Source organism: Tinamus guttatus, unplaced genomic scaffold, assembly GCF_059628265.1.
Source record: "Tinamus guttatus ecotype Peru unplaced genomic scaffold, ASM5962826v1 Tinamus_guttatus_pri_ptg000115l, whole genome shotgun sequence".
NCBI lineage: Eukaryota > Metazoa > Chordata > Aves > Tinamiformes > Tinamidae > Tinamus > Tinamus guttatus.
The window spans coordinates 5,122,417-5,144,136 of NW_028288649.1; the positions used below are offsets into that span (position 1 = coordinate 5,122,417).

The 21,720-nt window shown below is 36.6% G+C and overlaps 1 protein-coding gene across 1 annotated transcript in view; it reads left to right on the top strand.

Annotated features, from left to right (window-relative positions):
• The window catches only part of TOPAZ1 (testis and ovary specific TOPAZ 1), a 37,895-nt gene extending 16,175 nt beyond the window's left edge, over window positions 1–21,720 (top strand). Inside the window, exons 8-20 of the mRNA XM_088521214.1 lie at window positions 612–749; window positions 6,572–6,635; window positions 7,527–7,678; window positions 7,890–7,982; window positions 8,265–8,380; window positions 9,561–9,627; window positions 12,054–12,228; window positions 13,057–13,157; window positions 16,169–16,334; window positions 17,138–17,302; window positions 18,319–18,522; window positions 19,126–19,309; window positions 20,941–21,720. Coding sequence (XP_088377340.1) covers window positions 612–749; window positions 6,572–6,635; window positions 7,527–7,678; window positions 7,890–7,982; window positions 8,265–8,380; window positions 9,561–9,627; window positions 12,054–12,228; window positions 13,057–13,157; window positions 16,169–16,334; window positions 17,138–17,302; window positions 18,319–18,522; window positions 19,126–19,309; window positions 20,941–21,154 — 1,839 coding nt within the window. The 3' untranslated portion in view covers window positions 21,155–21,720. The remainder of the gene's footprint in view (window positions 1–611; window positions 750–6,571; window positions 6,636–7,526; window positions 7,679–7,889; window positions 7,983–8,264; window positions 8,381–9,560; window positions 9,628–12,053; window positions 12,229–13,056; window positions 13,158–16,168; window positions 16,335–17,137; window positions 17,303–18,318; window positions 18,523–19,125; window positions 19,310–20,940) is intronic.

The window sequence follows — 21,720 nt, forward strand, 5'->3', positions numbered from 1 at the left end:
TATTCAAACAGTTCTCTATGTGTCTATTCAGAAATTACCAGTCTATGTAGGCTTACATTTAAGAACAAAAAACAAACAGAACAAACAACAAAAAGAACAAAATCATTGATGAGGGGAGGGCTGTTATTCACTGTGGAAGTTTGTTGATTTCTGTTTCTAACTTAAAATCGAATAAGGCTTTTTGATTTATTATTTCTGTAGAACTGAAAAGCAGAGCAGCTTTCATAGGTTCACGAGAGATGCATGTTTATACTGGCCACTGGGCAAAGGAAATCGACCCAAAATATCCTCAGACTGTTGCCCACAGCATTTTATCACATTTTTTTCCTCCTGTCTATTCTGTCAGTATTATGTAACTCTTCTTAATTGTCCTGTCTTACATGGTTTTCAAGACAGATTTTCATTGTATTAGGCAATGAACAGCCATATAATCTTAGGCTTCTTTGAAATGTTGCAGATATGATATAGTGGTGAGGCTTGTTTAAAGATTTGATTGTAGATCACTTCACATATTGTTTCCTTTCTTTATAATACCTATATACTTCTAAGAAAATACTTTATGGGTTTTTTGTGTTTTATTTTGTCTTTTGTTATATTTTGAATTTTTTTAGGCTTCCCATTCGATCCATCAGCTCCTGGAGATGATTGAATTGCCTCGTAAATATTGCAGACTTTATTTCATGACTTTGCGTGGCTGTGAAAGAGCAAAATGTTGGTTTTGGCATGTTCCTGATCAAGGGGATGAAAAGGTAAGGACATCTCTTGAAGAAAGGAAAATTGTAAGTGAGAACACATTTTCAAAATACAAAACAGAATCTTCTGTATTCATTTATATATTGAGAGTGAGTTAATTGCGGATCAGAAAACTTCCAGAAAGTTTCCCTATCAAGGTCTCTCTACAGTTCTTTAAAACTCTTATCCTAGAAAGATGGAAGAAAGGTCCTAATAAAATTCGGGTATGTGGTGTGAACAAAAACCTCTTTGAAAGTGATCCATTTAAAATGGAGGTGGTACCCATGGTTAACCAGAGTCCTTTATGAAAAGCATTCTTACTGCTTTGAACGGTATTTCAGTTTTGGCAGCTGAAAGCATGGAACCATCAAACCTTACTGCTTGCAAAGAAATGCGTGTAGTTGAGGGACATGTCAATGAATCGTTTTGTAAAAAGCAAACTTTAAACAGACATCAAAGTTGTTCATTTTTAAGAGGCTGTCTAAATAGAAATGACCTTGCAGCATATGTTTAATGTCTCTGTATAATATGGTAGGTGATTTGCATACAGGGACTGTTTGCAGAGAGGAAAAGTACATCGCACTGTGGTATGAATGGATGAACCTGCTGCGTTTTGGGTGAAGTTTATGTACACTTACTAGAACAGACCACTGAAATAATATCTTCTTGAAATTTTTGCTGAAGGAACGTTTCTGCAGCAGAAGTTAGCATTAACTGAAAGAAATGTGCTGTTTGCATTGGTGATGCCAAGTCCATGACCATTAAAACAGTGTTTTCAACACTTGATTGTGAAACATTGCCTTGAGTGTTTTGTAGTCGTGTTATTTTACAGCTTCCAAGCTGTTGCTGCTGAAAAGTTGCTTGAAGTATGTCAGATTCTGAATTAAGCAGCAAATGTCAGATATATCAGGAGTTAACCACAAATGCTTATCTAGCAAAAACACCTTTTTCATCAACAACCTCACTGCATGCCAGTGGTTACACATTCTCAGCTTTAATAGAGGCTTTTGTAAGAAAGTTTGCATCCTCCATGTGACAATTCCAGGTCATGGACTTCATTTTGAGAGGCTTTTTTTTATTATTATTATTTTATTGTTGACAATTGATCTAGTGATTTTGGAAATCTCTGACTGACAGCTTACAACTATTTCCAAATCAGTTACAAAATTACTTTTCTAATAATGGACAAAGTGGATGTATTTTCAGACCATTTAAGAAAGAAGATAAGGGTCTGCAATACTTGGAAGAACAGCTCAAGACAAGCTAATTGTCATTTCATGTAATAAGATATTGGATTTGTCTGTCTGAAACTGAGATGTAAGTGGTTACATAAATCACTTAGAAGCAAGCAGTACCCATACTTGACCTTATCAGCTCTTATAAAGTTTAATTCTTAGCTCATATCTTATGGTATGGGTTATGATAATATCATTAGTGTCAATCAGTGAGAAATTACAGAATCGCAAAGTAAAGAATAACTTACTATATTACTATTACTAGTATATTACTAGCAGGAACTGATAGAGCCAAATAGTTTAAAAGAAAATTAGCATCTAAATGAGCTCATCCATTCCCCAGTATCTTAAATGTACTTTGACAAAATTTTTAAAATAACTCACTAGTTTTATTAATGTTTATCTCTTCCCTTTTATGTTTTGGAAAAGAGATGATTTTTTTTTCTACTGCTTGCAAGTCCTTTGAAACTTTATATAACAGCTCTTAAGATATGAGGATTTTTAAAAAACTAATTTCTACTTAGGAAAGTATACTTTCACATTGGTTGAAGGTGAAGATCTAAATTCTCTGTCTAAAACTATTACAAGGCCCTTCCCTCTGATTTTTCTTGTGATGCAGCACCCCAGCATGCTGTTTGCCCACATAGCTTAGCCTGACACTATGTTGTGTTTATTTGTGTATTTTTTAAAACTGTCCATTGAAAACTGATAATAGTCCAGATACCTCATGGTGGCACCAAAGTACTTAAATGGAAGCAGCATCAAAGAAGTCTTCTAGTCTTTCTATGAGGAAAATAATCTCTTCAGGAGTTGTTACGCAGACTAGTAGTCCACTTGCTCAGAACTGTTTTTTTTTTTTTTTAATAGCGATTATCTTTGCCATAATGTTTAGAGAGGGGTATCTTTCCCCATAATGGAAATGTCTTATGTCTTGTTAAGTAACTGGTGGATGCTTCATAACCTAAGGTGCTAGGATTTAATACTCAGTTGTGATTAATCATGCAACATGACAGTAATTTAATATGCTCCGAAATCAGCATATACGTGACCTCAGCAAATTCTACAAGCTACCAGTTTTATCTATTTCTTTATTTTAAGTAGTCTTTAACTTCACTTAATGGCATCACTTTTGTATTAGGCATTAGTAAACAAAGCTATTAAGACTGTGTTTTCCCCAAAGAGAAAGGAATGTTGTTAACTAGGTATAGACATCTGTTGTCTTTCCAAGAATGGCTGTCTTTCAGAGTGCTCACAGCTGTGTGCATGCTGTCCATCAGCAGTTACAGGAAATAAGGCTGGAAAATCTCAATTACTTCATATTAAAAAGGCCATATTAAACTGAAAAATTATTGCTTCAAATATCTGATGCCTTAAGGATTTTGGACAGCCTGTAAGTGTAGAATGATGGTATATGTTGCTTCTGGGATTTTCAGATGACTAGAGCTCAAACAGCTTCAGTAGTTGTAGGCATTTGCAGAAAGGTGTTAACTAGAGTGGCTAATTAAAAAAAAAATAGTTTGTGTGTTGTCCAGGTACGTAGAGGAGTCTCATTGCTGTTTAAAATTTTCTTAGTAAAAGAGGAGTGGTTTTGACTGTAAACTTAAAATGGCAGATTGGTAAGTGAGGAGTACTGATGTGGCCTGATCTACTAGGCAATGTTGTCATCAGTTAAGGTTAAAAATATTATGAAGGAATGCAAAACTAGCTGATGAGAAAAGTTAGAAATGTATAGAAGTATTTCTTCTTCATGTTTCAGTAGTGCGTTATTTGGCAGTATGAGTGTATTCATTACTAACACTTAGTGGAGGGAAAAATTATCTTTTTGGAGGGGGAAAAAAGGCACCCAGAATACTTTTTTCTAACCTAATTGTTTGAAGTGACATGGACTTCCTCCTTAGATTTTATTGCCCTCATTTTATAAAAGGGATTAAACATTTGTCTGTAGATAAGGTAGCTGTATATCACTTCTCAGAAGACACCTTAAGCTTGTCAGTTGAGATCTTTACTGTAAATCTTCTATTGTAACGGGTCCAACCAGTGGGAAAAAAAATCTCTTTAGAGAGTGTAACAAATTGTTGATTTTTATCTTCATGTAGGTGTAGGGCCCTCGACTCCAGTCATGTCCTGAGGGAGGAGGCAGCTCTGCAGATCCCGGGCTGCAGCTCGGGCAGTGGGGAGTGATGTCTTTGCCTGCAGGTGCCAGGGAGCTTTGGCTGGGGACTTGGATCAGCCACTAAAGGAGCCATGAGGGGAAGGCAATAGACTGTGTATCAGTGTCAGAACTGACACAGAGATTAATCCGGTCTCCTCTGAGACCCTGCAGACACGAGGCTGGCGCCCCAGATGTACCAAGAGAGGAGTCTGCGCGTACCAGGTTGGGAAGTGGAGACTTCCATGATGGCAAAGACTGGAAGCTCCTGCTCCACCTGTGGATTTGCAACTGCAGAGCAGGTTCAGTGCCTGGCAACTCCTTGTGACTCCTCCTTTGAGCTCATGGCAGTGAAGGGCTGCAGCATGGGGTTCCCCCCCCCCGCCCGTTAGATATCAGAGTCCATTCTGAAAAGGTTCATACGTTTTGGTGCTTTTTCCTATAAATTCAGCACCTTGTTGTTTTACTGTGGTAGAACTGTGCTATACCCGGTAGTGAGTTGCTTGTATAACATACATATCCAATTTGTTATCATTGTCATTAAGTTGTTGTGTTAAATGACTTGTGGCATCAACTAGTTAGGTTGAGGGAGCCCGGTGGTTTACCTTTCGAAAATGGAAAAAATGTCCTTTATTCGTAGAGGGAATGTTGAGCTCTTCTACTGGCATTACAGTACTCACCAATGAAAAAAATAGTATTATTTTTTCCCAAAGTAGTTCTAAGTACTATTTCTATGTTGTTTGTTTGTTCCTTTTTTTTTCTTTAACAGGCTGTTTTCTGACAGTTAATGTCTATTTTGGAGTAATTCCACCCAGGAAACATCTTCACCTTCGTTGTCTTTTTGTTTACTAGAAGATTCTTTCCTGTCACAATTCAGAGGCAGGTTTAGGCAAAGTTTCCCACTGCAAGTTTATTTTTTTAACTATTTACAAGTGCCCTCATCTTAAACCTTTTGTGATTAACTAGAATTTAGAGACTCGTGTTTTCACATGGTCCATAGATTTAATTGCAGTTTTTATAAATTGAAACAATTAAATCAATGTAAGCCTGCTAGAAGCCGGAAATGAAGCACACAGATTTTTTTATGCATGGAGTGTAACTTGTCCCAAATTGTTTTACAACTGGATTTTCCAAGCAATTTCACTAATACTTGGAACAGTCATAGCTCCAGATGCAATCTTGGCTTTTTTTGGGAGTCAGTCCAAAGGAGGAGGAAAACAGACACCAAAAGAAGGCAAATTAATTTACATAGTGTAAGCGTGCACTAAAGTTTGTTTTGGAAATGCCGTCAGCCACCTGGGATTGTAGCTTTGGATTAAATGAGTTCACAAACAAACCCACATTAATATTAGTGATGAAAGATTCCACGTGATTTTCTGAAAGGGGTGTCTCAAACTGCTGTTCAGTGGCACAATGGTACTGTTCCAAAACCAAACCTACCTTTATTTATAATCTGCATACATAGATACAGAATTTTTATTGTTTGACTTGGTGATCCGAACAGGCCATTGGTCTTAGCGAAGGATCTCTTGGCCACAAGCCAATATCTTGGGCTTTGATGATAATCCATTTACTGCGCAACTAAAGCCATGACTGGCCCCTCTAGTTTTGTAGTTGAATTTAAATTCAGGGTGGTTCATCTCTTTGATTTTGATTACTTCACAAAATAGTATCAAAACAGTATTAAATGTAAGGCCCATTCAAGCAATTGTGCAGAAAGGTAAATCAAGAAGTGACATCAGTTACCAAAATTTTTATTCTAGCTAAGAATTCTGAGATTTAATCTAAGCACTCTATTTCTTCATCTGAAGCAAAGTGCTTAAGTATCGCAGAACTGAGGTTAAGATGCCTTTTAGGGCAGTTTATGATGTTAAGATAAAAATGTTCCCAAACAAAATATCATATGAAAATATCTAAATATAGATATCTTTAAAAAAATGGATCTGAGGTTAAATTTTTCAGTAATTCAAGTTCTGAGATTTTTCTTCTATGCCGTTATGAGTAGTTTTGGGGGAAGATACAGTATTAGTAACTTTATTTCTAGGTGATTGTCTGACTCTAAGTTGAAGCATTTATGTACTTTTTTTCATCACATTTTCACTTGCATCCTTTCTCTGAATATTTGCTTAAAATCTGTAATGTTTATACTAGTGGCAAGTAATAATATTTTCAATTCCCTTTTTTAAATTATGAGTGTATATCTAAACATGCAGGAAGCTGTGATCCCAGCAGATCTTTTTCCAAAAATGCCATCTTTATATATTTTTTTTAACTTTATGAATTTGCTGTGCTTTAACAGTGCCTTTGCCTCTTGACGCAACTATGTATGAGTAAAATAATCAGAAGTAGTGTAAACCCTATTTTCCTTACAGAACTTGTGTTTGTGGATTGCTCTGTTGTTTGACTATAGCATAAACTGAGGTCATGTTTTACTGTTTTTTTTCTCTCTTTCTAGATATGCATGGCAGTACTTCAGACATACATTACAAGTAATGAATTAGGCCTGCTACAGCGTGCAAGTATGTGATATAGTGGTAGCTCTTGAGGCATGCCTCGTACATAGCTTATTTAAACCATTATATACAGAAGCAGTCTGGAGAGTAATGGTGAAACCCTAACAGAGAATAAGAAGCTCTGATTTAGAGGGAGTGTATCCAGTCCGGTTGTTCTTCAGCGCAGCTCCTGTTGAGATTGGGAGTTTAGCAATGCAGTTTTTTCAGGAGGTTGTTGTAAATCTTATTTGCAAACAAAATCCACTGAGCCAGGATGGAACTAGCTTCGAGATTAGAGATCAATAACTTGAGTGGAGCTTTTTAATAAAACCAGAATTTTGTAAGATACTTTTAAACATCCTGACCAAACACTCTTAAGTCTAAAAAGTTTAGTATTAAGTTCTTCCAAATAAGTGCACCCAAGCAGCTTTACTATGTATCAGACAATCATTCTGCTGTGATTGAGGTCCCTTCCAACCTTAATGATTCTATGATTCTATGATTATTAGAATGGATGTAAAGCAATTCCAGCGTGGGAATCAATTGCACCCTGTTTATTAATGTTCCCTTGTGCTACAAGGCAGACAACACCAAGTACCTGCAGGCTGTCAAGTACCTGTCTGTCAAGGCTAGCACAGGAACAGCTAGTAAGATCATCTGCCTGGGTATAACTGCACTGCACTGTCTGATGCTTCACAGCTGGAAAGGTCTCACTGGCTTAATGCACTACCAACTGGTTCTTTTTATCCATTTATCCTTATTTCATCTTTTATCTTGATTTTCTTCATTTATCCCTGTCCTATGATATGCTAGTCAATTGAGAATTGTTATACTGCTTTTAAAATTTAAGGAAATAACTTGCTTAAATAGCTAATAATCAGTTATCCTGAAGTGAAATAATTTTAATCTCTTTTTCAGCACAAATATTTGTAAACTATTACAGAGAAGCTATGCCTGGTGTGGATTTTGCTTCACAAGTCCTGAATGATCTTCTCATTTCTTTACTCAAGAACTGTTTGTTTCAAGAAGTATTTCAGATACTGAATGTTACTCTACTGATTAATATGCTGGTAAGTGACCTTGAAATATTTTGAAACACACTTTGATCCATAGTATCCTAGTATTTTGCCATTTGCAGTAATGTTCGGTTTTACTTTGGCACCCAGTTTCTTTAAGAGAAATAAAACAAAAGCAGTTCATAAGTTCTGTAGTAAAAACTGTAAGCTTTCTAATTGAACAACGTTGTAAAACTAATTCTGCCTTTTTTTTTTTCTAAATTAGCCTGCTGTTGATGTTCTTCTGAAAATTTTTGAATATATGGCATCTTTGAATGTAAAAGATGCTGTGCCTGCGTTAATCAGTATGTTTTGTAAGGTATGAGATTAATTGTACTACTATTCATTGAAATTTCTGAAATGCCTTCTCTTGTTTTAAAACTCAAATGTATCATTTTATGATCCTTTAAATAGATTTCAATTTGAAGTTTCACTGTGGTTAGCAGAACTTTTGATACAGGCTTTCAATTACCTCCTAGCTTTTGACTGAGATTCTTTGTGACATATTTTTCCCACTGACGTTTGCCGCTTGCCTCCGAAAATATTTAAGTCATGCCAATTTTTGTGTGCTTATTTTTCTTCCCCCTATTTGATATTACAGCTTGTTGATGCTGGTATGTTTCTTGAGTTTGAACATTTCAACTTCATCATTAAGTTCCTTCACCAATTGCAAGTTTCCAGGCAGGAAATAAATACTATTCTGAACATAAAATCCAGGTATGTCTTCAAGGAGCTATTTTATAACTGAATTAATCTAGTTCTTTTTCAGGTTCTATTTCAGAAGTTTATGGAAAACTTAAAAAGCCAATTAGAAAATGCAAACTTAGTTTGGATGGAAATGCATGTGATTCTATTTTATCATGCCTAATTGTATTCTGATGATGAGTATGGAAAAAAACTAATTATAACTGCAGTCAGAATCCAAATATTTTATCTTTTATGTTTGAAATATTTTATCTTTGAAGCACATTAAACTGGTGTCACTTTAAAATACAATCTAGTGCTGTTCCAAGGTGTACTGCAAGTTTGTATGACTACAGTCAAATCAGAGATGTTGTGGTTTAATACATATTTTAGGTCTGCATAAACAAGCACTAATTCTGCAGTAAATGGGCCTGGTAAGCAATGGGATGACTAGCTAGAATCTGAAGTAGCTTCCCAGTTTCATTTACTGAGAGACTGCATAAATGCTTGTACCAGCACAAGTAGCAGGAAGGTGATTTGTGTTTCCAGTGTTGCTGGATGATGTTGGAAAAGTGTGAAACCGCAACCTGGTGAATGCCTTTCAGAACTGTTGGCATCTTTCTGACACTTACAAGAGAATGGATCGCCCTAGTATAAAAGCATTTCATATAAAATTGAGAAACTAAGTTTGCTGTTCATAAAGCAAGTTTTGATTCTTAGAGAACCAAAACATGTAACATAAATAGCATTAAGTACAAGGTAATCCCTATTCAAGAGAAAACCCTAAGGATTTGCTGCTCTTCTTCATAGTGGTCCCATAAAGAGAACACCTATCATTCAGGGCTATCAATGCTTTAAGTGCAGTTTAACATACCTTTTGCAGATAATTTTGATCACTTTATCTGTTTCACAAGGAAATGACCCATTCCAAATTTCCAGTATATATGTCCTTTTATCATAAACTCAGAAGCAGTCTATGTCTACCAAGACAGAGCAGCTGTACTACTTCCACTACATGTTACGATTCATCCTTATGTAGGTTAAGTGTCACTACATGGTTGCATCACACTGGTGTAGCTGCTTTCATTCTTCCAGTGGCAGCAGCAGCAGAATAAAACATCATGCTATTTGAAGCTGAGGGTCACTGTCCCACGTAACCAACACTTTCATTTGATGTTAAAGTAATGTATTAATACTTTTTTCTTCATTGAAGATTTCAGGAAAAACACTTTAAAAAGAACTGGCGTTTTGACTTCAGTTTGGCAATGACTGAAATTCAGGTACTGTGCACATTCTTTAAAGCCTCTGGGGATGCTTTAGCTGGTATGACTTTTTTAAAGTCTACAGAAAATAGCAATTTCTGTGTCATTTTTAATTATCATAAACTTTTATAGTTTTGTGGTAATACCTTGCTAGTGCAGCCATTTTTGAGAAAGATTAACATCTAGGGAAAACGGTTGTTCTGTGGTTTGTCAGTATTTATGTCAATTTACATACTTGAGGCTTTTAGTTTTAAATATAGCTCAAAGATTTTTATAATTTTAAACACTTAGTTCGTATGCCATACATTGCAGTACTGTTTGAAAATCTTCACACACAATCATACAGATCTCGAGACCTAAATTTAAGAAGGTAAGAACCAGGACTGATTTTGATTCATTTTCTTTTTTTTAATACAAAAATCAGTCCATTTGGCCAGTGTAGAGGAAACAACTATCAATTTGATATGTATTTTGCAGAAAAGTTAACCACAGAGAAAAAAGACTTAGAGACTGATTAAAAAAAAAAAAACCTATAACTGTAAGAATGTTATTTAATTAGTTTTCCAAGAGTCTGCAAAATAACTACAGGTAGGACAAAAGGAAATGGCCTCAAGTTGCATCAGGGGAGGTGCAGGTTGCACCAGGGGATGTTCAGGTTGGACATTAGGACAAATTTTTACATGGAAAGAGTCAAGCATTGGAACAGGCTGCCCAGGGAAGTGGTGGAGTCACCGTTCCTGACAATGTTGAAGAGCTGTATAGATGAGGCACTTAGGGACATTGTTTAGCAGGCATGGTGTTGAAGGATTTATGGTTGGACTCGATCTTAAAGGTCTTTTCCAAACGTAACGATTCTGTGATTCACAAATGTTGGCCTTTTTTATTAATGGGATTATCATAGCTCCCAGTAAAATGGCTCCTACTACTGATGACCATCAAAACTTTGCAGTCCTCTCAGTTTGGAATTTCTGTGCCCCCATCCCTGGAACCCGAAGGGTGTGAATCTCTCTGACTATCCTGGAAATCCAGCAGGAGATGGTTCTTGTTTCATCTGGGTGCAGGCAACTTTTGAGAGTTACCTCTCTGTGTGCATTAAAGCCAGAGGTAAAGCTACAGGTGAGCCCTATGAGTTAGCCAGTCAATGGAGTTTGACTAGTAAAGCTCTTCATCTAGAAGGCACAGATATCTGACCTGCTGCCAGATATCAAGATTAAAGCATTAAGTCTTAAATCATAAAGTCCAATTAGTCAAATATGTAGTTCTATAGTTTCTATAGTTCTTGGATGGATATAAATTATTAGGTAAGAGATATGCAGTAACATATTTTAATATTCCTTTTTCAGTGCAAACTCAGAAGATGCTGTACAGGACTTTAGTTAAGCATATGTAGTTGAATGTTACATATGACTTTAGTGTGTTGTTGGAAGCCAGAGTGCCCTGGTTTTCATGGGTTGTCAGTGCAACATGAGTTTCATTCTGGTTACAAATTAAGGAGTAAGCTAGGTACTATTGGCGACTGATTTATTCCTGGTAAAATGTTCACATGTCAAAAAAAAAAAAAAAAGCTGGATCTCCATTTCATTTCAGAGACATTAGTGACCTAAACTAGTTCTTAACTTAATACTTGAGAATAAATGCTGGATTCTGTGGTCTATGCTGAACCATGTAATAATTTGGGTTGAAAGGGACCCTTGGAGGTCTCTATTCAAACTTCGTGCTTAAAGCTGAGTCAACAGTGACTCAGGAGCAAGCTGTTCAAGACATTCTCCAGTCAGTTCTTGAAAACCTCTTTTAGTTTTTGCCTCAGTTATCCTCCCTAGGTGTTTGCATAAGGTGTTTGCACAGCAGCCCTGTACTGCTATTGGTATCCTGAGCCCGGCGGTTTCCATTTAACATTTTAGTGTGTGTACACAGTCTCCAGCACACGTCTGTAAATTACAGCACATGTACATAGCCTTAGTCCTGGAACTTGCAGAAAAGTTACTCCAGAGTAACAAGTATTTGACCAGAACCACGTTCTTCACCTGTGTTAATAGGAAGATTCAACTTAACTCCAGTAAAACAAAGTAGGGTTGATGATACAAATAAAATTTGAACAAGCTAGATAAAAGGTGTCATAATATGAACGAAAGAATATAAAATTCTGAGATTTAATCATAGAATTATAAGAAATGTCTTTATTTGGTTATAATCTCCCTGGGTTAACTGATCTAGATGCTGTGCTCTAGATGCTGTGATCTGTCCTTTTAAGGGATAGGAGACAACCCACTGAGGGATGATCGGAAATTGGAACACATTCAGTACTGTTATAGAAGATAATAAACTAACTGCTTTTTATTTACTGCTTTAAGTCTATTCCAGGTCTATTTCTTCAATTTTGATACATTTTCTGTTTGAGTTTCTGAAGAAGGTTTGCTTATATCTATCCATTGCCTTCTTGACAGCATTGCAAGGAAAAAAGCGATTGGACCAAGTTGGGAAATTTGTATGTCAGTTTGAGAACTGGGCATGAACGTTTTGGTGATCTTAAGAAACTGTCATTATTTATTGCTGAAATACTAAGCAGAGATTCTGAGGAAGAAAGACCAGGAGTTCCTTTTTGTGATTTTGCTGATGCAGGTAAAAATAACATGGAATAAACACTTTATTGTTCACCTTTACTCTTTGTCAAGTTTTTGAAAGAAGAAAAAACAAAAATCTATGCTGTTTTCTTGACATATTATATAATAGAATTCTTCTAATTAAAAATGCATTCAACTGAAATGCTCAATGGATGCCATTTTCTAGTCATAGTAAAATTCCCTGGGCTCATACTTAAAAAGTCAGAGATACTAAATGGGTTTCATCACCTGTTCCAAAAATGGACGCATGAGTTTTGTCAGATTGAGAAGAGAAGCCGGGGTTGATGATTTACTAATGAGAATGTCCTGTTCTCAGGACAAAGACAAGTATATTTCAGTACTCTCATCTGAAGTGCCCCATTCTTAAGCAGAAATGAAATTTAGGGTTATAAATACAACTAGATCTATTTGTACAGAAAAACACATATTTAAGTGGAATCACATCTTGTACCTTTCATTGGACTTTCTTTTAGCAATTTGGATTTTCAGAATCATTTAATCCTGTAAAGAACTAAGAACAAGAACCAGTAATTTCTGCAAGGGCTGCGTGCACAAAACTTTACAAATTCACTTTACAAATAGTTTTGTTGTTATGTTATGCCATTATATGTTTAAGAATCTTACTGTTATAGATGAACTAATCCTAGATGTTCTCTGAATAAATTAGTTATTGTACTTTGTGTTAGAAATTAAGAAAACCTAATTCAGTGCTAAAATGTCTAGAAAATATATATAAGATTTTTACAGGGCTCTTCTAAAGCGTGTGATTTTTTTAAAACTACTTTTCCATGTAAAACCAAAAGTAATATGTTTTTTTCCCTTCTAGTAATAAAAAATTCACAAAGTAATGAAGCAGACAGAATTTTCATTGGAAGAGCTGGGATAAGTGTAATGTATTCTTATCACAAAGTACTGCAGTGGATAAAGGTATACCGGACTCTAGCAGTGTGTTTGGGAGACGGCGTCAATTCTTGTCGAACATTAAACCATGTTCCCCTGGCTCAATGGCTCTGCCTTCTGTCTCACCCTGCCTTAGCCCTCCTCAGCTATCCAGCCGGATTAAACCGTTTTTGGTGCTTTGGGGTTGTTTCTCACCACCGTCACTTCCTTCTGTCAATACTTTCATGTCCAGAGACCTCTCAGCTCAGGGAATATTTGAGGAAGTGTGAGAGCCCTTTCCTGCACTGATGCCTCTGAACTTGGTGTCAGTTGGAAGGGTTTAAGGCAAGGAATATAAAGGAGAGGCAAAGCAAGGTATCCATGTAGTTGGTGAGCGGTTTATTCCCAAAATATCACTGAAAGTGCTTTTCTTCTTTGGAAAACAGGGTTCTTGGTCATTTCACACCACATGCCAGATTTGGACCTAGGAGTCTTGTGAGTCTTGCAAAGACTTAAATATCACAACGAAATACTGCTTACAATCCTTCCCTTGCTGTCAATTAATGCAGAGGCCCAGGGTTTAAAGATTAGATCTTTCACTGGATATTTACACTATTTAGTCCTCATCAAAGGTTCAGAAGTTCCTAACATCCCAAGTTCACTGCAGTGAGCTCTGTTTCACTGATAAGTGTTTCTCCCTGTAAGGAAGCAGCTTAGTGTTTACTAGGCATGGGTTGCCTATACAATGCAACACAGCAAAAAAAACCCTAATGAAACCACTAATGTTTTTGGACTGTATTTTGGCCAGTGATCTTACTCTGAATTTGCCTTCCTGCCAATGGGCCTAATTGTCATGATTAATAATTACGCTGTACTGGGGAGTTCTTCACCCCATACAACGTGTTTCCCAGCATATATTTTTATGAACATAGTGCCTCTTGTCCCTTTTTGACTCCTTTTTTTTTTTTTTTCTTGTAAAATACTGGAGGGAACCCTTTTGAATTCATATCAAGAGATTAAGGAAGTTTTTTAATGTACGTGTCTATAAGGGATGCCCTTCAGGACTTTTGTTACATAAAACTTGTGCCCTGCTCAGTCTGTTTCCAGGATCAACCCAAGCCTCAGAGGATATCTGATAAAGCTGCTTATCTTGGTGGCAGTACACCCATTCTAGAGCATCTTCATTTTGATCTCAGCAGCTTTTTAGCAAGTCCCTATGAGGCTGCAGCACAAGTTGTTCCACCTGCCACAACAGATGGTCACAGCCCAGTGTGGCACGGGAGGGAAGGTGCACAGTTCAGTGGTAGATGGAAGGAAAGGTCTTTGCATTCATGCTTTTACAGTTCTACACTGGAAGTTTTTAAAACGTTTTTGTTCTGCTACACTCACCTCTTAAAGCAGCTGAGAGATTCTTGGTCACAGCAGAGATCAGCTAAGTTCTTGGCACTGAGAGCCTAGTGCTCACGTGCCTGTCTGAGAGCTGAGCTGGGCCTGAGTTCTGACTCTCTTCAGCAGAGAGTGTATTCCGTGTTTGCAGGGAAACGCTGTTGCATGCTTGCCTGTTTCCCACATCTTATAATGGGCATCCTAATATTTGGGTTGTAGGACCTGTGATAATCCAAGGAAGTTCCTCTTTGTGTCCTAGTGTAGGGGATGCAAGCTGGCAGAAGTTGTTGTGTTTCTCTTCTATAAAAGCGGTTATTAAAAGCAGATAATGCTTTATATCACTTCTGTTTTTCATGCATAAAAGCAAAAAAAAATGTCATCCCTCCATGGGGATTATTGAGTTCAGTATCAGCAAGCTGTTCATTAAGATCTTCAAATCATATTGCATGCAACCTGTGTCCAGACTACTGGAGTGTGAATGAGACAGTACTATGCTTGATTTTTATCAGAAACCAGCAAATCCCAAAATTATCTGTCTCGGGGATGCACTAGAAGTGTCATTCCTACCTATCTCCAACTGGATTCACTCCATGACCAGCTTCAGATAAGTCTCAAAAGCAGGAAGCTCAATCCTTTACCTTGCCTTATTTTCTGGACCACTTTTTGGAAGCAGCAAGATGGAGGATCAAGCAGATACTAGCCCATAACCACAGGATTAAAGATAAGGTGAAGGACTGCCTTCCTGCTGTGAATGAAGTAATTGTGGTTTTAGGACATTTTCCGTGCCCCTTTTAATGAATATTTTGGACTGCCTCAAGCTCTGGATGTGGTTTTGGGACATTTAGGTTACCTTCCCTTCACAAACATCAAACCCAACTGTCTCACAGGTCTGATGCGTGGTGTCTGCCAGGGGTACTGTGTATATGCTCCATGTTCAGGAAGAGAATATCCTTCTGAAGAGCTGAGAAAGGGCACAGAGCACATGCACTTTGAAAACCAATGCACATACGAGATATATGAATAGAATTCCCTGGAAAGGAACCTTAGACCACATTTTGTGATTGGAAAAGCCAACAAACCAAAGTTGCCTGGAGGAAGGAAAGCAGACTAAAAATCTACTTGGAATCTGATGATAAAATTATTGGTTGTTTTATTTCTGGCCAGATAGGCCCTACTTTTTGTTTCTAGCCACTCTTCTGCTCAGTATATTGGTTAGTGTTTTGTTTGACTCATGCCAAGGTAGTTATTTCAGCTTAACAGTTAAATCTCTGCTACAATATGAAATATTCCTATGATCTTTTTATAGGGTCTGTTCTATAAATTCTGTCGAACTGAATGGAATCAAAAGCAGTAGAAGTGTTTATACACTAGGGTAAACAAATAAGTTACAAAATGCTTGAGAAATAACTGCATAGGAACATTTTACTGTGGAAATAGTATTAGGAGGTATGTAGGAGGTAGGAGCTGGGAACTATTATTTTTTTTTTTAAATCTACAGAGCCAAAAAAATTAAAATCTGTTATTTAATTACTAGAATTCTTGCTACTCAGATCCTTTTGCTTTCCCCCTCAGCTTGGGTAATGTAGCTACACTGTATTTAGTGTAATTATATGTTGTGTTAGCCAATGTTGTAATATACTCTGACCCCCTTTCCTCTCTCCTTTTTCTGCTAGGGAAGGAAGGTTTTGGATAAATTGCACGAGCTAAAGATATACTTCACGGTCTTGAAAGGACTTATTGGACCAGAAAAGTCAGCATCAAGATGTCAAATTGTTAATACTGCTGCAGAATTTTTTCTTAAAACCGGAAGTTTAGATGGTGCAACATGGGTTTTGAGAGGTAAGCGTAAACATCAAAACTGAGTGTTGATATTTAGGTTTGTACTGTCCCCTCTTAAGAAAGAGTGGAGCTAAAAGTTAAAAACTGGTCTGTGTTATTAAATATATTTATTGATACTGAGACAGCAAAAACGTGATCATCTTACCAGTTAGCATTCTTGATATGTATAAGAAATACTGCGGCTAGCACCAGCCTTTTATTTCAGAAACACTGCTTCCAGTAGACTATTACCCACACTGTTTTATTCAAAAACCTACAAAAAAAGGGAAAGGGTGCAGCAGGGAAAGTGAGCCTGCCCCAGGCAGGGGAATTTCCTTTAAGTCCAGGTGAAATTCAACATTAACAAATCTTCTAGCTGGAGTCAGTGCAGTGTTTCTTTACTCTTCACAGTAGCTATACATAAGAAATTTAACTTTGGAATATTAAATTGTTTCTATCATAAAATAACTCATAATTACTTGCTTTGTGGATTTCTGCTGACCTGGTGAGAAGAGAGGGACCTCAAAAGTATACACAAGAATAAAAAAAAATTCTCATACAGTGCAAACCACTGTATGAGAGTCACTACCCTGATACTTAAATATGGGGCTATTCAAAATACGAGGTTTGTTGGGAGCGGGGAAGGTCTATCCAAGAAGTGCTTGTGATAAGGAATGACTGATTAATAACTAGAATTGCACTTGATGTGAAGCTTTGAAATTTGTTTTCTGGTACATTTTACAATATACTTTAAATGGCCAAAAGTCACGAGTGACCAGCCGTTTCAGCTGATAGAAGTAACACCGCAGTATTCTTTGCTGTAGAGTCAGAGTGGATCACAAATGCACCAGTGTGGCCCTGTGACAAAATGGACATCCTCAATCGACACAATCTCTTACGCTCGCTGGTGCACCAGTACTTGAGTAAGAGCTTATACAGGCAGGCATTTGAGGTTCTGCAGAACTTACCAGGCTTCCAAAATTGTTCTGGTAAGTAAAGAAAGGTAAAAATTGAATAGATGATTCTATACTGTTCTTTTTTTTTTTTACTCCCTATTTCCTGCTAAAATTTGTTGAAGATGGATTTTTCACGTGTCCATTTTCTTGCAGAGTGCAGATGTCACAGTGCCCATTGTACTCTGCAACTCTTAATTATTAAGTCAGTAATACACATATACACACATTCACACAACTTTATACACCCCTCCTTTTTCCAGTTGTCCCAGTTACACAGAACTGTAGGAAAGATCCACACATTTTTCAAGGACCATACGATCTCTACAGTATGACAGAGATGTCATCAGGGAGCTTCATTTCCTGTAATTTCAATGTGGAAATGTGCGCTGTTGATTTCTAAAGATGAACTAGCAATAGCAGGCTTTTATTGCACAGCGTGTGAAGAAACGAGTGCTTTCTCAGGATCGGTTTATCTGACAAATTTTGAATGTGTAGTTTGAGATAGGTAGTTGCTTAGTCTCCACTGAAGAAACCTCCCTTGACGCACATGGATAGGGCTGTGTCCTATTATCCATGTGCGGTCTTAGGTATACCAGGAGAACCTGGTTGGAACACGTGTTGGTACCTTGAGGATCCTAAAACATGTTTTGCCATGAGATGGATGCTAGGCTGCTGAGTCCTGCCAACTGTGGAGTATGGGCCAAAGCAGAACTTTTGGCACCAAGATGACTTTACTGGGAGTCAGAGACACCATGTAAAGATATTGTATTCGTAGACTTGGGTAGGAAATGTATTTTTATCTGATCATACTGTTTTTAGCGGGGAGTTATGATGTGGGCTTTAACACTTCCTCTTTCACAACATAAGTGAAATGGGTATAACTATGTGAAAAGACCTGAAGCATCTTTGTCGTAAGTATTCTCCACCTTATGCCCTTCTGCTAATGGAAGTAAGAGTCCTTATGTAGGTGCTGAGGCCAACACTGGGAAGCCACTCTACAATTAGACTTGCTTTGAGTTCAGTAATTAACATTCTTCATTTAATTTCAGATACTGTAGATATTCCCTGGTATAGTCGCCTTTTTAACAAACTGATAAATGCCTGCTTTGAGAGCAAGAACCTGGGGATCTCATCTTCTGCAATAGACTTCATGCTTTCAAAAAATATACCTATCGATTTTTTTCTGCTTAGAGGATTAATCACAAGTTTGGGAAGAAGTTGTTTGTGGAGTAAAGCTAGGACCTATTACAAGAGTAAGTTGCTTTGTAAACACTCTCCTTTGCTTATGCTCTTTGGACAGCATGCACTCACAAAAGTTCGTTGTGTTGGAGAGAATTGGCTGTGTACTTTAAAAGGAGAAAACAGTACTTTCTGTGTCACTATCTGCAATTCATTTGTAACCAGAATATTTATTAGGAAGCAGCTACAATTGAAAATAATAATCAGTGAAGACTTCTTGGCCTGAAAGAAGTATAGCTCTCGTAAAATTAATTTTTTATTTTCAATTTCATAATTTCCAAATGTGAATGCAGACAAAATTTAAGTGTGTCATCTTCACACTTTCATTTAGGCAAATTTTCCTTTATACTTCTACCTAGAGCTATAACTGTCATTGATAATATTCGTTGATGAAAATAACATTTTACAACATATTATTATGAGATGGAGTATTTGTTGTGTTGTTGATTGGGCTTTTTCACAGGTGAAATAAGGTTTGTTAAGAATTCCTGCTCTTTTAGGATATTTATCTACTTTTTTCTGCATTGTAAGCCACATATAGATGAATAGAGATGAATTCAGATCTGTGTTCAGTATTGATAACCCTAATTTCTTGTATTTCTGCATTTACTGTCAAGGTGCTTTATCGTTGGGTTGCTACCCACTGCTGCAGGGAAATACATATCACAAACTTCTGCCAATTCCTTCTTACCTGTCTGAAGTAGAGATGCTGCTGGCCATTGAAATATTCCTTGTTTCAAATGCTAGCGATGTTCAAAGTCCAGGTGCTACCAGTCAGACTCTTCAAATCATACTGAAAAGGTTTGTTGACAAATACATACCATTGTTTTTATCAATATGATCATATAATATTCTGTAAGCTGTGAAAGAGATTCCTTGTTTTAAAAAATTGCTGTGGTTATGGAGCAGTAAACATACTATTTTTTTAATTCTTTTATGTATATCACAGCTACCAGCAAAAAATAGCTGTTCCAGACTGATATTGGACTGGCTATCCTAACTGAATGGATTTAGCATATAAAAAGATGACTGTATTTTCTAAACCAGGATAGTTTGATATTTCAATATATAGATTCTTTTGTTGTGATTAAGCAGAGGAGTAGAAGGGCAGAGTCAAAATGTTAACTTTTTGAAAGGCAAATCTAACATTTCTTGGACGTTCTTTGGGGAGTGAAGGAAGCCATTTTGTTTTATTCTGTTTGTAGGGGATACCTCAGTATCAAAATTCTTTATGTGATTTTCCCCTCATTATGAGACTGAATACCTTCAGATAAAAGTTTCTTTTTTTTCCCCCTCTTGTTCAGAAAGTACCAACTACTGTCACTAGATTATACCAATTTCTCAAGACCCATTTTGTCTGAGATTTGGTGACTCAGCATTAGAATGTGAAACTGCATAGAAAAGCTGGATTTGTTAAAAAATGTAAGCAGGGACTTCTCAGACTGAATACTCTGTGTCTTCTTTCCCCCACCCTTCCTGAGGAATACATCTCTCAGTTTTTCTTTTTGACAAATAAGATTTTTATCTCTTTTGTCTTTTTGGAACAGCTTGCCTCAAAGACGCCTGATTTTTTTTCTACAAGCTTTTCTGCTGTCCTTTAGGAGAATATTAAATTTACATTTGGAATGACGTTTGACTATGTCAAGTCAAAATAATCATTGTATTCTGTAAGATAAGAAATGTGTATCTTGCAGGAGAAAAAAGTATCATACTGAACATAAAATATGATTGAATTTATTTAGAAAATAGTGCTGTCCCGAAGAACAGCATAATTTTTAAAATATTTGCCTTCATAGTGTTTTTTGTGATGAGACATGATACATTCTTCCGATAATTTGAAGAAATTTAACTGCATTATGCTATATTTTGTCTTCTTTTTTAAGACTATTTGTTGATTAAGAGAAGTTCTCGGGAACACTAGATAGCAGTTTCAGGTGTATGCTGTTGTACTGCTGCTGTTTGGTTAAAGACTCTTGTCCTGATCGTGCGAAAACACAGATGTGTCATTAGCACATCCTTACTCCAAAACTGATCACATTCCAAAAATGAATAAATATTTTGGATTCAAGCATGTACATAAACTTCTGAAATATCCAGTTCATAAGATGTTTACCTTGCTGTACTGAATTTTCCAGCATTTCTTGATGAAATGCACTGCAGTGAATACTGCAGACCTACTTTGTATTGGCATTAAATCCGATTATTTTTCAGTACTCTGAAGTATGTTTAAGAGAACGCTTTTTCTAACTTTTTAATTCTTCAGAATAATCAGCTAAAAATTGTCTAGAAATTAACATAATCTATCATAAGTGAAGTGAACATGAGGTATTATTTTAAAGTTTTTTATAGTCTGTTGCTTTGTGTAAAGCATCATGCAAGTAACAGAGAGCCTGTATGTTACATAATCTTTTTCTGTGAAAAATCTCTTCCAGATGTGAAGATCCAAAAGGGCAGAATAAAGATGACTATCAAACAGCAGTGGAGAGACTGATCCTAGCTGCTCGTTTATCAGATCCAAAGCTTTTTCTTAAGTATATGACAATGAATGTTAATATGGAAGAAGTTTACAGCTTAGATCTTACATCTGCCCTGAAATGGCTGCAGGAGAATATGAAATGGGCTGGAAGGGTCTGGCTGTTTCAGTAGTCATTAATTAGTAAAGACTTTTTGTTTTTTTCTAATGGTTAAAGTAATCATTGCTGAAAATAATATAAATCAATAAAGACAGTTCCCACTGTGTTCAGACTGTGCCTTACTGATTAACAGCAAGGCTTCAAATCTCAAGTTGTGTTTAAATATTTATGCTGATGATAATGCAGATAGTAGCATAAAAATAGAACATATTTTTTTTCCTAGTTGCAATTGTCCTGATACAGACTGTCACATCAGCTTACATAGATATTTTTAATGGCATCATTAGATGATAGAAAAGCTGTAGCCTCAGCTAAATTTCCCTTTTTATGGAGAATATAGCACTAACTGCTACTCCTATCCCAGAAGCTGGTTGGTCTATCTAGTGCTCTTGAGTGAGAGGTTTTCCACATTGCTCCAGAACCTATAGAAATAATATTTGCATCCTTTCATTTTCCTCACAGCATATTGTGAGGATATTGTCATGTCTTGCACCCTTTCTCAGACTTTCATTCTCTTACTCCAAAAAAACACTCAGAACAAAAGAACTCCAAAAGAAACCTCCTGAAGGGAGACATGTT